Source organism: Dipodomys merriami, unplaced genomic scaffold (genome assembly GCF_024711535.1).
Source record: "Dipodomys merriami isolate MVZ:Mamm:240054 unplaced genomic scaffold, mDipMer1.0.p SCAF_16, whole genome shotgun sequence".
NCBI classification, from domain to species: domain Eukaryota; kingdom Metazoa; phylum Chordata; class Mammalia; order Rodentia; family Heteromyidae; genus Dipodomys; species Dipodomys merriami.
The window spans coordinates 7,802,601-7,818,348 of NW_027202937.1; the positions used below are offsets into that span (position 1 = coordinate 7,802,601).

Sequence of the window (15,748 nt, forward strand, 5' to 3'; positions counted from 1 at the left end):
CTGTAGCTCAAGTGGTAGAGCACTCGCCTTGAGCTGAAGAGCTGAGGGACAGTTCCCAAGCCCAGAGTTCAAGCCCATGACCGATTAAATAAATAAATAAATAAATAAATCTATTTTCTCATCAGTAAAATGGAAAAATTGCTTACCTCACACGACTCAAGAAGGGAAAAGTGAGCTGAGGAAGGGTGCAGGAGGGGTGTACAGTGCCACGGACACTTGAAAATGTTTGGTTATACCCAGGAATTACACAAATATGGACCCCAACACCAGTATTTTCACTCACAAATGGAAATACATTGATATATAGATATAAAGCTACTTAGTACACCAGAGGCCCTCAAACCCCAATCTAGAAACACCCCAATGTCCCCTGACAGTGTGTTCCTATAACAGAATTACTATATAGCAATGACAATACATGAAAGCTGCAAGGAACAATGTGGGAGGAGCTCCTTAATAGCACACAGTGAAAAAAAAAAAAGAGGTAAAGGCTGGAAAGGTGGCTCAGTGGTAGAGCGCTTGCCTTGCATGCAAGAGGCCCTGGGTTCGATTCCTTAGTACCACATAAACAGAAAAAAAAGCCGGAAGTGGCGCTGTGGCTCAAGTGGTAGAGCGCTAGCCTTGAGCTGAAGAGCTGAGGGACAGCGCCCAGGCCAGAGTTCAGGACCATGACTGGACCCAAAAAAATAAATAAATAAATAAAAAGAGGTAAAGTAGCAGAGAGTAAATTGTGCGGCTGTCACAAAGTCATGCACATCCTCAAGTGGCTGACATGAAAGACGTAGCTCTGGGGACAAACACTTTTCCTCGTGTTTCATGTACTTTTCCGTATGTAACAGGTCACAATGAAAAGGAGAAAAAAAAATTCAGTGACCTCAGAATAATTATGTGCCAAAGCAAACTGATGTCCATGTATAAAGCAATAGAAAAACCACTTTTAGTAGGTCAGAATTTAAGGATCTCCTTCTGCATAGAGACCGTGAGATAGCCAGGCACTGGTGGCTCACTCCTGTAATCCTAGCTACTCAGGAGGCTGAGATCTGAGGACTGAGGTTCAAAGCCAGCCTGAGCAGGAAAGTCTGTGAGACTCTTATCTCCAATAAAATCACTAGAAAAATGGAAGTGGTGCTGTGGCTCAAGCCGTAGAGCACTCACCTTGAGCTGGAGAGCACAGGGACGATGCCCAAGCCCAGAGTTCAAGCCCCATGATAGACGAGAGAGAGAGAGAGAGAGAGAGAGAGAGAGAGAGAGAGAGAGAGAGAGAGAGACTGCGAGATGACAGAACACATCTCTTCCTAAGATGAATGGAGAAACCCTGGGAAAAGACCTGCACATACCACCTAACCGACCAGACCTTATGACCAAGTCTCAAATCTGAGACTCTACTATGAGGAAAAGGAAACCATAAAAGTGGTGTAATGGACAACGGTTCAAACAAGGAGAGGGTAAAAAGCAGACAAGTACATCGAGCTTTTGCTAACAGAGCACAAAGGATACTAAAGCTGAAAGCTCAAGAATGTTTTAAAATAGAAACAAAGGCTAATGAACAGTGTACGTAAACTCAGAACAGGTGGAGAGAGAAGGAGCAGGAAATATAACTACTAATTTCATAAATATTTATGGTGAGGTGGGGGGGTCAGTAGATATTTTCTAAAGAAATATGGTGGGTGTGAAGGCAGAAATCTGTAATGCCAGAACTTGGAGGCTAAGTGAGGCAGGAGGTTCTGGAGTTCATTGCCCTGTGTCAAGGCCCTGACTCAAAACCCACACAGATGGCCTAGGAATGTGGTAGAGTGCTTGCCTCGCATGCATGAAGCCCTGGGTTCCATTCCTTAGTACCACATAAACAGAAAAAGCCAGAAGTGGCACTATGGCTCAAGTGGTAGAGTGCTAGCCTCAAGCACAGAGAGGCTCAGAGACAGAGCCCAAGCCCTGAGTTCAAGCCCCAGGATCAGCAAAACACACACACACACACTCTCTCTCTCTCTCTCTCTCTCTCTCTCTCTCTCTCTCTCTCTCTCTCTTAAAGAAAAGCTGAGGGTTAATGGCTCAAGCTACTTAGGAGAATGAGATCTGAGGATCAAGATTCAAAGCAGCAGGAGCAGGAAAGTCCATGAGTCTCTTATCTCTAATTAACCACTACGGATTTGTGTTGTAACATTCACAAATACCCTAGAGTGAGTACACTTGAACTCTCCAAGTCCACAAACCCTTGTGTAAAACATTTTAAAAAAAAGATACAATAAACTCTGCAGGAAGATATCAATAAGCCAGTGAGGAGAGTTGACTGGATAGAAAAACCAAGAAGGATCCCAAGGTCTTCTCCCTAAAGATTATGTAGCCACCTGCCAGTAAACTGTGCAGAGAAAACCCAAACCTAACTGTGCAGGCTTAAGGGCCAGAGCCCATCAATTACCTAGGAAAGGATCTTAAACTCACAGTGGACTATTTTTTTAAAGATGTCAGCCATATGTGCTGGCACAGCTAGAAAGGCTAAGATGAATGATGGACTCCATCAGCAAAGGTATCAGGGCCCAAATTGAATTTGTTAACATGTTCCTGAACTAAACCATGATGTATCTGAATCTGGAAGGCTTTAAATAATAAATCAGTTTACTGCACCTCAGAAAAAGACACACAAGACGTTAGACAAGAAAAAGAAAAGAAAAAAGAAACCAATATAATCACACAGGCTAAATGACAACAGACAGCCTAGCAGTTCAAAAGCTCTATTTTTCTGATGTTTACAAGGTCTCCACCTTCCAAACACATCCCAATTGTCAAAACAGCACCTTTGCCCTTCTCTGGAATGCTTTCTCTTCTCTACATCCACCCTGCAACACTCTCCTCAAATGCAACCCCACCACAAGACTTCCCCTGCCTTTCCCCCAGTGCCCAGGCCCTCTCTGACTCCCTTGCACAAATCAGGACTGAGATAACTTTAACAGGTGAGATTTAGATCAAAACATAAGCCACAATTCAGGTAGGTGTTCAACAGGAAGCTGTGTGTGTGTGTGTGTATGTGTTTTAACTTTAACAGGTGAGATTTAGATCAAACATAAGCCACAACTCAGGTAGGTGTTCAACAGGAAGGGGTGTGTGTGTGTGTGTGTGTGTGTGTGTGTGTGCGTGCATGCGTGCGTGTGTGCGTGTGTGTGTTTGCCAGTCCAGGGGCTTGAATTCAGGGCCTGGATGTTACCTCCGAGCTTCTTTGCTCAAGGCAAATGAAGCCTATACCACTTGCCCACAGCTCCACTTTTGGCTTTTGGAGGGTAGTTTATTAGAGATAAGTCTTACAGAGCTTCTGCCCTGGCTGGCTTTGAGTCACAATCCTCAGAGATTACAGATGTGTGCTACCTGCACTCAGCTCAACAAGCAGCTTTTAAAGGAGATATTATAAAATTGGAACCCCCAACTCTCCCCTCCCCCATTTCAGACCTAGAAAATCACTCTTCTGAGACTGCATTTTTCACACTCATGTTTTGCTTTATGTTTGTACTTTCTATGTGTGTATTCCTAAACAATGAGTTGGTATGCATGCCATGTCTTTTAAAACATATAAATGCTATAACTTTTTTGGCTAAATCCTAATGCTAGCTTAAGTTTTTACTTAATTCCAGAGCTGTCTTTGTTTTTTTGTTTTTTTGGGTCCGGTCGTGGGGCCTGAACTTTGGGCCTGGGCGCTGTCCTTCAGCTCTTCAGCTCAAGGCTAGCGCTCTACCACTTGAGCCACGCGCCACTTCCAGCTTTTTTCTTTTTGCCTATTGTGGTGCTGAAGAATCAAACCCAGGGCCTCTGGCATGCAAGGCATGTGCTCTACCACTGAGCCACCTTCCCAGCCCCCAGAGCTGTCTTTAAAAAGACATTTTCTCAAGCCAAGCACCGGTGGCTCACACCTGTGATCCTAGCTACTCAGGAGGCTAAGATCTGAGGAGGTTCAAAGCCATCCTGGGGAAGGAAAGTCCATGAGACTCTTATTTCCAATCAACCACCAGAAAATCAGAAGTAGGGCTGTGCCTCAAAGTGGCAGAGTGCTATCCTTGAACAAAAGAGCTCAGGGACAGAACCCAGGATCTGAGTTCAAGCCCCACAAGTAACAAAGAAAACAAAAAAAGAAAAGAAAAAGAAAACCAGAAATGGAGCTGTGGTTCAAAGTGGTAGAGTACTACCCTTAAGCAAGAGACCTCAGTGACAGTGCCCAGGCCCCAAGTTCAAGCCCCACGATCAACAAAAAATAAAAAGTAGGGAGATACTGTAACAAGTATGTGTGAACCCCTTACTCCAATTTCCCAAATGCTAACATTTGTCACATTATGAATATGAAGCATTAGAGGGACCACTGATGACCAGTCCCCTCAAGAGATAATCACTCTTCTTTTTTTTTTTTTTTTTTTTTTGGTCGTGGGGCTTGAACTGTGGGCCTGGGCACTGTCCCTGCGCTCTTCAGCTCAAGGCGAGCGCTCTACTGCTTGAGCCACAGCACCACTTCCGGTTTTCTGGTGGTGTATTGGAGATAAAAGTCTCATGTAGTTTCCTGCCCCAGCTGGCTTTGACCCACAATCCTCAGATCTCAGCCTCCTGAGCAACTAGGATTATAGTCGTGAGCCACCGGCACCGGGCTTAATCACTATTCTTAAGTTTAAGAAATCCTGTCTGGTTGTTTTTTTTTTTTTTGGTCAGTGGTGGGGCTTGAACTCAGGGCCTAGGTGCTATCTCTGAGCTCTTTTTGCTCCAGGTTAGCACTCTACCACTTTGAGCCAAAGTGCCACTTCCAGTCTTCTGGTGGTAACCTGGAGATGAGAATCTCTCAAATTTTCCTGCCTGGCTGGCTTCAATCCATGATCCTCAGATCTCAGCCTCCTGTGTAGCTAGGATGGCAGTTGTGCGCCACTGGTAACTAGCCTGTATTTTCTTTTATTACTTTCTTTTTGTTATGGTTGTTTAATGTATTCTTATTTTGTGAATGACATTGTAACTGTATACATCTCTAGGGTAGTGTGTAGAAAATGTGCACTTTTTGCCGGGCGCTGGTGGCTCACGCCTGTAATCCTAGCTACTCAGGAGGCTGAGATCTGAGGATCACGGTTCAAAGCCAGCCCGGGCAGGAGAGACCGTGAGACTCCTATCTCCAATAAACCACCAGAAAACCGGAAGTGGCGCTGTAGCTCAAGTGGTAGAGTATTCGCCTTGAGCTGAAGAGCTGAGAGACAGCGCCCAGGCCCAGAGTTCAAGCCCCATGACCGACAAAAAAAAAAAAAGAAAAAGAAAATGTGCACTTTTTTTCTTTTTGCAAATGGGGCATGCTTGCCTTCTGTGTTCCCTCATCTCCTGTCTACTTCTTCTGATTACAAAAGTAACATAAGCTGAATGGAAAAACCGGATGGTCAGTCATTCACATCCTCACCAGGGCAGGCCACAGTGCCAAATCGGTTTCCAGCTTCTAGAAAGCTGTGGTCTGTTTCTGTTGTCCCCGCACTGAGTACGTGAACACAATACATAACAGCAGTAGGCATGCAACAACACGTAGAAAGGGAAAAGAGAGGAAAGCCCAGAACTCTACAAAGCCTGGCTTACGCTCACTCTTCTAGCTGCACCTGAAAACTGGCAGCTCCCACTACAGCAGGGAAACACACTGCACACACAGCAAAGAGGCTCTGGGCTCTGGGTGAACCCCGAGGTCACCAGCTCCGCCTTCACCATTCAGGAAAGCACACAGGAGGCGCTGGCAGAGCCGTCTTCCAGCTGCAATGGTGCGCAAACTTGAGGAGGAAAACTCAACAGGTGTTGGGCGCTGACAAAGGAATGGAGGCAAACATGAGGTGGGAACTGTGCGGCTTCAATGCCAGACATGCTGGCAGAGGGCCCAGGCTCCCCCTCTCTGTGCTAGTCTCGCAGAACTGGGCCCTGCCACGCCAGCGCTGCAAGGGCCTTCTAATCAACTGTATCAGTAAAACCACTGCCAAGCCGAGAATAGGTGCTAATGCACCTGCCCAGGCAGGCTGGGACCTTTATACCAGATATCAGGTGTCAGTGACAGATGTTTTAGTTAAGAAATATGTAAGTGCCTAAATAATTCCTCAACCTTTTTTTTTTTTTTTTTGCAATGCTAGTGATAAAACCAAGCTGATGCCAGGTTATACCTCTAGCCCTCAACTTGTTTTAAGAGCAGTAAAGCTTCCTTAATTGTTTGTATTTGTGTGTGTGTGTTATGTGCACACATTGCCAATACCAGACCTCCTGTATATGGCTGGCACTTTACTACTTGAACTATGCCTCCAGTCTAGCATTTTGCTAGTTAATTGGAGATGGAATCTTCCATACTTTTCTACCCCATATGGCTTCAAATCACAATCCTCCAGGTCTCAACTTCCTGAGTAGCTAGGATTATGGGTGTGAGCCACCAGCACCCAGCTTTTCCAAAGTTCAAAACAGAAATGTCCATCTTCTGCCCCCGCCCCTTTCATCTACTCCATTGTGCCTGTGTGACCGTGGGAAGAGAAATAACCTTGCTCATGCGTTCTTCATAACTGGAGTTGCCCTCAGAGCTCACTTGATCCAGAGATACTGGAGGTGAAGTACTTCAGAATATGCCTTAAAACTTGGCTTTTTTACTGGGTGCTGGTGGCTCATGCTTGTAATCCTAGCTACTCAGGAGGCTGAGATCTGAGGATTGCAGTTCAAAGCCAGCCCAGGCAGGAAAGTCTCCAATAAACCACCAGAAAACCAGAAGTAGTACTGTGGCTCAAGTGGTAGAGCGCTCGCCTTGAGCTGAAGAGCTGAGGGACAGTGCGCAGGCCCAGAGTTCAAGCCCTACGACTGACCAAAAAAACACCTAAAACTTGGCTTTTGCTCTGAAGCAAGAATACCACACTCTCCCTGAGCATTTATCTGGCCTTCCTGGCCCCTCCCTCCCTCTCCTTGCCCCTCCCCCTCTCTAGATTTAATCATTTACCAGTCCTTCTGCACAGCACTGATGCCCACATCTGCCATCACTGCCCTGGGAGAGCCTCCGTTCCTTCACTCCTGCACTCTCTGTCCCCTGCAGGGCATTTGGTGGGTCAGGGTCAGAGGCAGAGGCATCAAATGTCCTACAGCCACTGTAAACACTAATCCACACCATTTTCCTCAGCATCCATGATTTCTTTTCAGCATGGGGATGAACCCTAGGCCTCACACAAGCTAGGCAAGTGCTCCTCCAATGAGCCACACTTTGGACCCCAGAATGGTATGTCAGTAACTGCAAATCTGAGGTGTCACACCCCTCCCAACTCTGTAAAGCGCCCCACTGCACTCAAGATTAAGATCAAAGTCCAGATTGGGGGGGGGGGGGTGGAGCTCAGTGGAGAAGCACCTGTCCGACAAGCAAGAGGCCTGGATTCCATTACCAGCACAAGGTAAAAAAACAACACTTGGCCTCTTCTTTTTTTGTCTATCATTGACCTTGAACTCCACCTGGAAGCTGTCTCTGCACTTTTTTGCTCAAGGCTAGCACTCTACCACTTTGAGACACAGCACCACTTCTGGTTTTCTGGCGGTTAATTGGAGATATAAGTCTCATGGAGCCAGATGCCGGTGGCTCATACCTGTCATCCTAGCTACTCAGGAGGCTGAGATCTGAGAATCAAGGTTCAAAGCCAGCCTGGGCAGGAAAGTCCATGAGATTCTTATCTCCAATAAATCACCAGAAAACCAGAAGTGGTGCTGTGGCTCAAGTGGTAGAGCGCTGGCCTTGAGCTGAAGAGCTGAGAGACAGCTCCTAGGCCCAGAGTTCAAGCCCCACAACCAACAACAACAACAACAAAAAGTCTCATGGACTTTCCTGCCTGGGCTGGCTTCAAGCCACAATCCTCAGATCTCAGGCTCCTGAGTAGCTAGCTAGCATTATAGGTATCAGTCACAGTGCCCATATCAGTCACAGTGGCCTATCTTTCTAAACATGAAGATCCAGAAAACTCTTGTTTTTGTTTTGTTTTTTGGCTGGTCATGGGGCCTGAACTCTGGGCCTGGGCACTGTCCCTCACCTCTTCAGCTCAAGGCTAGTGCTCTACCACTCGAGCCATAGCGCCACTTCTGGCTTTTTCTGCTTATGTGGTGATGAGGAATCGAACCCAGGGCCTCATGCATGCAAGGCAAGCGCTCTACCACTGAGCCACCTTCCCAGCCCAACTCTGAGAATTTGGATCTTATTAACCATAACAGTGGGCAATAAGAAAAGCAGGAAGAACTATCCAGCAGCTACAGCAGCAGTCCAGGCATGCTTGATGCAGATAGCAGGGGTGAAGCAATGAGGGCAGTCCAGAAGAGGTGAAAGTTGACATGCCAGCAGGACTTGAATTGCATGTGGCAAGAAAAGAGGAATCATAGAGTTGGGCAATGAGGGCAATGAGCTGAGATGGATGAACAGCCTTGCTGACAGAGGTGGCAAGTGGGGATCCCAGAGTTCTGTTTGGACTTGTGTGATGCACCAATGCGATCAATTGTTTTTTTTCAGGACCCATATGGCAAAAGCCCCAGTACCATGACTGGAGTTCCCAGCAATCTAATTCAGGATTCTTTTCTCATCGGTACTAAAAGCACAAGCCAGCCCCTAGACCAGCTGCTGCCTCTGCACTTAAATTCTTGTTAGAAACTCAACTTCTCAGCCAGGCACTGGCAGCTCACGCCTGTAATCCTACCTACTCAGGAGACTGAGATCTGGGAATCGCAGTTTGAAACCAGCCCAGGAAGGAAACTCCATGAAACTTTTATCTCTAGTAAACTACTCAAAAAAGCCAGCAGTATAGAGGCTTAAGTGATACAGTGCTCGCCTTGAACAAAAAGAAACTCAGAGACAGTGCCCGGGCCCAGAGTTCAAGCCCCAGGTCTGGTCACCCCCCCCCAAAAAAATTCAACTTTTCAGACATGGTATCAGACCTAATGAATCTGGAACTCTGGAAGCAGACAGGAAAGCTAGGTCTTAACCAGCTCTGCAGGAGACACAGTTAGAAAACTACTGTTCAAAACCATCTCCTCAGGAATGGGCCGCCTGAGGGCCACAGCTGCCAGAAGTCTTTTTTTTTTTTTTTTTTTGTGGGGGAAAGGGGGTCAGTCGTGGGCTTGAACTCTGGGCCTGGGCGCTGTCCCTCAGCTCTTCAGCTCAGGTGAGAGCGCTCTACCACTTGAGCCACAGCACTTCTGGTTTTCTGGTTGTTTATTAGAGATAAGAGTCTCACAGACTTTCCTGCCTGGGCTGGCTTTGAACTGTGATCCTCTGCCTGGCCCTCCACCTAATTAACCTGAATGGTGAGGCTTTTGTTTTTCACCTCTGTGCACCACAGTACTGACTGAGGACTCCAGACACACCACTGACCCAAGTCTTTCAACTAGGGAGCAAACAAAAACTGGAGCTACTATAATAAATCTTTCTCATGGCAGCTGATATTATGGGTTACTTCCTTCCCATGAGCTATGCATCCTCTCTCATTTCATTCTTCTACAGCAGATATTCCATGCCCTGTTTACAGACTGAGGCACAGAGACATTAACTTATACAGGGTCAACAGGTAGAAAGTGGCAGAGGTGGGATTTAAACCCAAGGAGTTCGGTTCCAGAGCCTACTTTCAAGTTTTAGTGGTACTGGGGTTTGTGGTATTCAGAGTCTCAGTCTTGCCAGGTTAGTGCTCTATTACTTAAGCAACATACACCTCCAGCCCCTTTTGCTTTATTTTTTCAGATAGGGTCTTGCTTTTCACCTGAGCCAGCCTCTGACAGCCTCCCACATAGCTGGGGTAACAGACATCCACTACAACCAACTTGTTTTGTAAAGTTGAGAATCTCACTTAACTTTTTACCCAGGCCAGCTGCAACCCTTGATTCTTCCAATCTGACTAGACAGGACTTCAAGCGTGAGCCACTGCACCAGATACTAAGTACATGAGGTTCTTAAACTAGGAGAAATTAAGATATTATGTTTTGTTTTGTTTTTGTCAGTTGTAGGGCTTGAACTCAGGGCCTGGGTGCTATCCCTGAGCTCTTTTTGCTAGTGTTCTACTACTTTGAGCCACAGTGCCACTTCCGGTTTTCTAGTGGTTAATTGCAGCTAAGAGAGTCTTACAGACTTTCCTTTCTGGGCTGGCTTTGAACTGTGATCCTTAGATCTCAGCCTCCTGAATAGCTAGGAGTACAGGCATGAGCCACCAGCACTAGGTTAAGATGTTTATTTGTGGGGCTGGGAAGGTGGCTCAGTGGTAGAGCGCTTGCCTTGCATGCCTGAGGCCCTGGGTTCCATTCCTCAGCACCGCATAAGCAAAGAGAAAAAAAATCCGGAAGTGGCGCTGTGGCTCAAGTGGTAGAGCGCTAGGCTTGAGCTGAAGAGCGGAGGGACAGTGCCCAGGCCCAGAGTTCAGGCCCCACGACTGGATCCAAAAATAAATAAATTAAAAAATATATTTTAAAAAAAAGATGTTTATTTGTATCAAGTTACCACAGGACACAGTCATTTCAATCCTATGTACACTGAAAAGAATAGAAAACACGTCCACACAACCTGTGTATGACCATTCACAGAGGTGCTATTCATAACAGCCATGAGATGGAAACAACCCAAATGTCCATCAACTGATGAACAAATAAACAAAATGGTATCTCTATAGTAACAAATGTTATTCAGCCATAAAAGGAGCAAAAAATTGATACGTGCTACCACATGGATGAGTCTGAAAACATTATTTTTTAGTAAAAGAAGCCAAACACAGAAGGCTTTACATCCTATCACTTCATTGATTTAAAATATCTAGAATAGGTAAACTGAAAAACAGAAAAATAAATCAGTAATCACTAGGTTCTGGAAGAAAGAGGAAATGGGAAATGAATTGGGTGGGGGGAGGGGTACTAAAAATGTCCTGCAGTCAGCGGTGATGATTAGACAAAGCCACCTATGTTCTAGATGAATATACTGTACTAGCACTGAACTGTACATTTTAAAAGGTGAATTGTGTAGTGTGAATTATATCTCAGCAACATTGCTATTTGTAAAAGAGTTTTATTCATTTGTGAACTTAGGCTATTGTATTTAATGAAATTCCTAGTTTTTGTCACTTGTTACTTGTCACTGGATCATGATGAAAGAAAGTGAAAGTGATCTGCCATCGCGTTCATGTTTTTGTCTTTCAATTTGCAAAGATAACTCAAATGGTTTCACTTCTAGGTTATAAATCTAGAGCATGGTCTGGTCTTGTGTGCTGTTTCCCTTCCCAGAACCAAGAGTCCAGATGCAAATCTTCTATTCGTGAGAAAATGCTTTAACAGCTTCCTTAAAACAAAGCACCTTACTAGGTGCCTGTAATCCTAGCTACTCAGGAGGCTGAGACCTAAGGATCAAAGTTCAAAGCTATCCCCCCTCTCTCTCTGTAGGAAAGTCCTGAAGACTCTAATCTCCAATTAAGTACCAAAAAAAAAAAAGCCAGGGCTGGGAGGGTAGCTCAGTGGTAGAGAGCTTGTCTAGCATGCATGAAGCCCTGGGTTTGATTCCTCAGTACCACATACACAGAAAAAGCTGGAGGTGGCACTGTGGCTCAAGTGTTAGAGTGCTAGCCTTGAGCTGAAGAGCTCAGAGACAGAGACCAGGCCTAGAGTTCAAGCCTAACGACTGACAAAAAAAAAAAAAAAAAAAGCCAGAAGTAGAGCTGTTACAAGTGGCAGAGTGCAGCCTTGAGCAAAAGAAATTCAAGGACAGCACCTAAGCCCTGAGGTCCCAGAACACACACACACACACACACACACACAGCACCCAAGCCCTGAGGTTCAAGTCCCAGAACACACACACACACACACACACACACACACACACACACACACACACACACACACACACACACACAGAGTACTACTTGAAAAAAATCTTAGTTTTCTCCCTTAATCAGGAGCTCCTAGGGATCTCTGATAAGCACACAGTTAAAACAGCATTCCTCTTCAAGTAAGATACTAAAAATGAATAATTAAGCAACAGGTACTGGAGTAAAAGTCTGAAAAATACCTGTTTTAAATGTTTACTTGCTCTAGCTACAACACAGCAGTAATCACTATTTGACAATTATGATATGCTAAATAAACACCATCCTAGGTTCTTTATAAATCAGCTACTTCAATCAGGTGTTGGTGGCTCACACCTGTAATCCTAGCTACTCAGGAGGCTGAGAGCTGAGGATCGTGGATTGAAGTCAGCCCAGGCTGGAAAGTCCATGAGACTCTTATCTCCAATTAACCATCAGAAAACAGGAAATGGAGCTGTGGCTCAAAGTGGTTGAGTACTAGCCTTGAATGGAAAAATTCCTGAAACCAAGCCCAGGCTCTGAGTTCAGCCCCCATTAACAAAAAAAAAAAAGTTTCATGAGCCAGGTGCCAGTTGCTCACACTTGTAATTCTAGCTACTCAGGAGGCTGAGATCTGACAATCATAGTTTGAAGCCAGCCCAGGCAAGAAAGTCCCTGAGACTCTTATCTCCAATAAACTACCCCTCAGAAGCCAGAATTGGAGCTGTGGCTCAAGTGATAGAGTGCTAGCCTTGAGCAAATGAAGCTCAGGGACAGCATCAGGCTCTAAGTTCAAGCCCCTGGAAACACACACACACACACACACACACACACACACACACACACACACACACACACACACACACACCCCTTCTAAGGGCAGGGACAGCATCAGGCTGTAAGTTCAAGCCCCTGGAACCACACACACACACACACACACACACACACACACACACACACACACACACACACCCCTTCTAAGGGCAGGGACAGCATCAGGCTCTAAGTTCAAGCCCCTGGAACCACACACACACACACACACACACACACACACACACACACACACACCCCTTCTAAGGGCAGGGACAGCATCAGGCTCTAAGTTCAAGCCCCTGGAACCACACACACACACACACACACACACACACACACACACACACACACACACACACACACACACACCCCTTCTAAGGGCAGGGACAGCATCAGGCTCTAAGTTCAAGCCCCTGGAAACACACACACACACACACACACACACACACACACACACACACCCCTTCTAAGGGCACTAGTGGCTCATACCTGGAATCCAAGCTACTCAGGAGACTTAGATCTGAGGATCAGGATTCCAAGCCAGCCCAGGCAGGAAAATCTAGGGGCAGCATCAGGCTCTAAGTTCAAGCCCCTGGAAACACACACACACACACACACACACACACACACACACACACACACACACACACACACCCCTTCTAAGGGCACTAGTGGCTCATACCTGGAATCCAAGCACACACACACACACACACACACACACACACACACACACACACACACACACACACACACACACACACACACACACACACACACACACACACACACACACACACACACACCCCTTCTAAGGGCACTAGTGGCTCATACCTGGAATCCAAGCTACTCAGGAGACTTAGATCTGAGGATCAGGATTCCAAGCCAGCCCAGGCAGGAAAATCTGTTAGACTCTTTTCTTCAATTAACCACCAAAAAGCCAGAAATGGAGATGTGGCTCAAGTGGTAGAGCAAAAAAAACTAATAAAGGTACCCAGGCCCTGAGTTCAAGCCCATGATGGGCTGGGAGGGTGGCTCAGTGTTAAGAGTGCTTGCCTTGCATGCATGAGGCCCTGGGTTTGATTCCTCAGCACCACATAAGCAAAAAGAAAAAAGCCGGAAGTGGTGCTTTGGCTCAAGTGGTAGAGCACTAGCCTTGAGCTGAAGAGCTGAGGGACAGTGCCCAGGCCCAGAGTTCAAAAAAAAAAAGTTCCATGATCCTGTAATTCAGGAGAAGAAATATGGGAAACAAAAGATAGTTAAAACAACAGACCAAAGACACAAAGTACCACACCACCTACCATTATCTTCTACATTGTTTCCTGACTTAACTGTTTCCCCTCTCATTCAAATTTTAGGATGTGGGCATGTCATGATCTTTCTATGGAAAACCACAGAAAACACTGTGAGCACAACTGGAGAGCTTAACAGACCAGGAAGGAAAGGAAATCAGATGGCAGGAAGTGGTGTTCATCTAAAGCGCATGTTTAGTACTGACAACATTATTAATTCCACAGTGTTTTATTTATTTTATTTTTTTGGGTCCGGTCGTGGGGCCCGAACTCTGGGCCTGGGCGCTGTCCCTCAGCTCTTCAGCTCAAGGCTAGCGATCTACCACTCAGCCACCTTCCCAGCCCTCCACAGTGTTTTAATGGGAAGTCATTTTTGCATTCCATTGCATGATTTTATTTTATTTTAGTGCATGTGTGTACTAGGGCTTGAACTCAAGACCAGTGCACTCTCCCTTAGCGTTTTTGCTCACGGCTGGAGCTCTAATCACTTGAGGCACACTTCCCTTCCAGCTTTTTGTTGGTTACTTGTCGTTAAAAGTCTCTGGAACTTTCCTGTTGTGGCTGGCTTTGAAATGAAGTCTCAGATCTCATTCTCCTGAATAGCTGAGATTACAGGCATGAGCGACCACCACCCAGCCTCTCATATGATTTTAATATTTAATTTGTATTTGTTTTGTACAATGTATGTGCTAAACACTGACTTCCACTCTATTCTCCTTAAGATCTTATCAGGATCTTAACAACTGAAAAACACACTTCTCTTACTGCTCAGGACCCAACCTCAAACAAATTGAAGCTGTAAACCAACAGAAGACTGATGGATGGGTGGAAGATTGCTAAGTGTCAACATGCAATCAGAAGAAAGAAAAAAGTAGCTTTCCAACAAAACTGAAGAATGGAAGAATTGGGTATATTTACACAATGTCTGTTTACATTACTACACACGGTGGCGGGGGGGGGGGGGGGGGGAGGGGGGAGTTCACTTTGGGCTGCACAAATCCTGAGAAAATGGTCAGTGACTAACACCTAATTTTAAAAAGGCCAACAGGAGGTAAAGTAACGAATGCAGGCTGGAGAATGGCTCTCTGGCTGGCTGCCCCCAGGAGGTCCAGGAGAAAGCAGGGTTCCTGCGGGGCCCCACCCCGTCGAGGGCCCAGCCGAGGGGCCACCCACCGGCAGGCAACCACCTGTGCTGGGCGGAGACCCCTGAGGAGGAGTTGGGGCTGAAGTGGGAAGCAGTTTGGGGGCCAGCCCCCCAGCCCAGGATTGTCCAGGCCACTCGCCCGACTCCCCGGGCCCTCTCCCCGGGCCCCCGGGCCCCTCCCGGGTGAGGTCACCCCCCAGAGCCCCCGCCGCCGGCCCCAGGGCGCGCCCCACACCCCGCCGGCCCCAGGGCTCGCGGCTTGACAGCTGCCCCGCCACGGCCAGGCGGTCCCGGCCCCTTCAGCCTGGGGTCCCCCATACCAGTCGTCCGGCCTCCGAGGCGCCCCGGGCCCGCGGGATTTCGGGTCCGGGAGGGTTTGGTCCGATCCCGCCTCCCCCTCGGCGTCCTGGGCTCACCTCCCCGGCAGCTTGGCGCTCCTCTTCCAAAACTGCTTGCTGTTCTCGGCGGCCATGGCTCTGGCCCGGGGAGGTCCTGGTAGGCGGGCCACGGGGGGGAGGTGCCCGCGGGATGCCACCCCCAGGACCCCGGAATCTGAGGGCCGGACCCAGGCCGCTTCCCCGCCGCCGCCGCCGCCGCCGGTCACCCGCTCCCAGCTCTTGGGGACGCCATCTTGGATGTGGGCATCTCCCCGCCCAGCCCCATTGCCATTGGTGTTCTGCACAGGCCCAAGACGGATGGACCAATCAGAAGCC

General features: G+C 47.1%; 1 protein-coding gene across 1 annotated transcript in view; it reads right to left on the reverse strand.

Annotated features, from left to right (window-relative positions):
* Tbc1d22b (TBC1 domain family member 22B) overlaps window positions 1-15,657 on the reverse strand; it is a 62,205-nt gene extending 46,548 nt beyond the window's left edge. The window contains exon 1 of the mRNA XM_070023855.1: window positions 15,452-15,657. Coding sequence (XP_069879956.1) covers window positions 15,452-15,507 — 56 coding nt within the window. The 5' untranslated portion in view covers window positions 15,508-15,657. The remainder of the gene's footprint in view (window positions 1-15,451) is intronic.
* Between the last annotated feature and the right edge of the window lie 91 nt (window positions 15,658-15,748).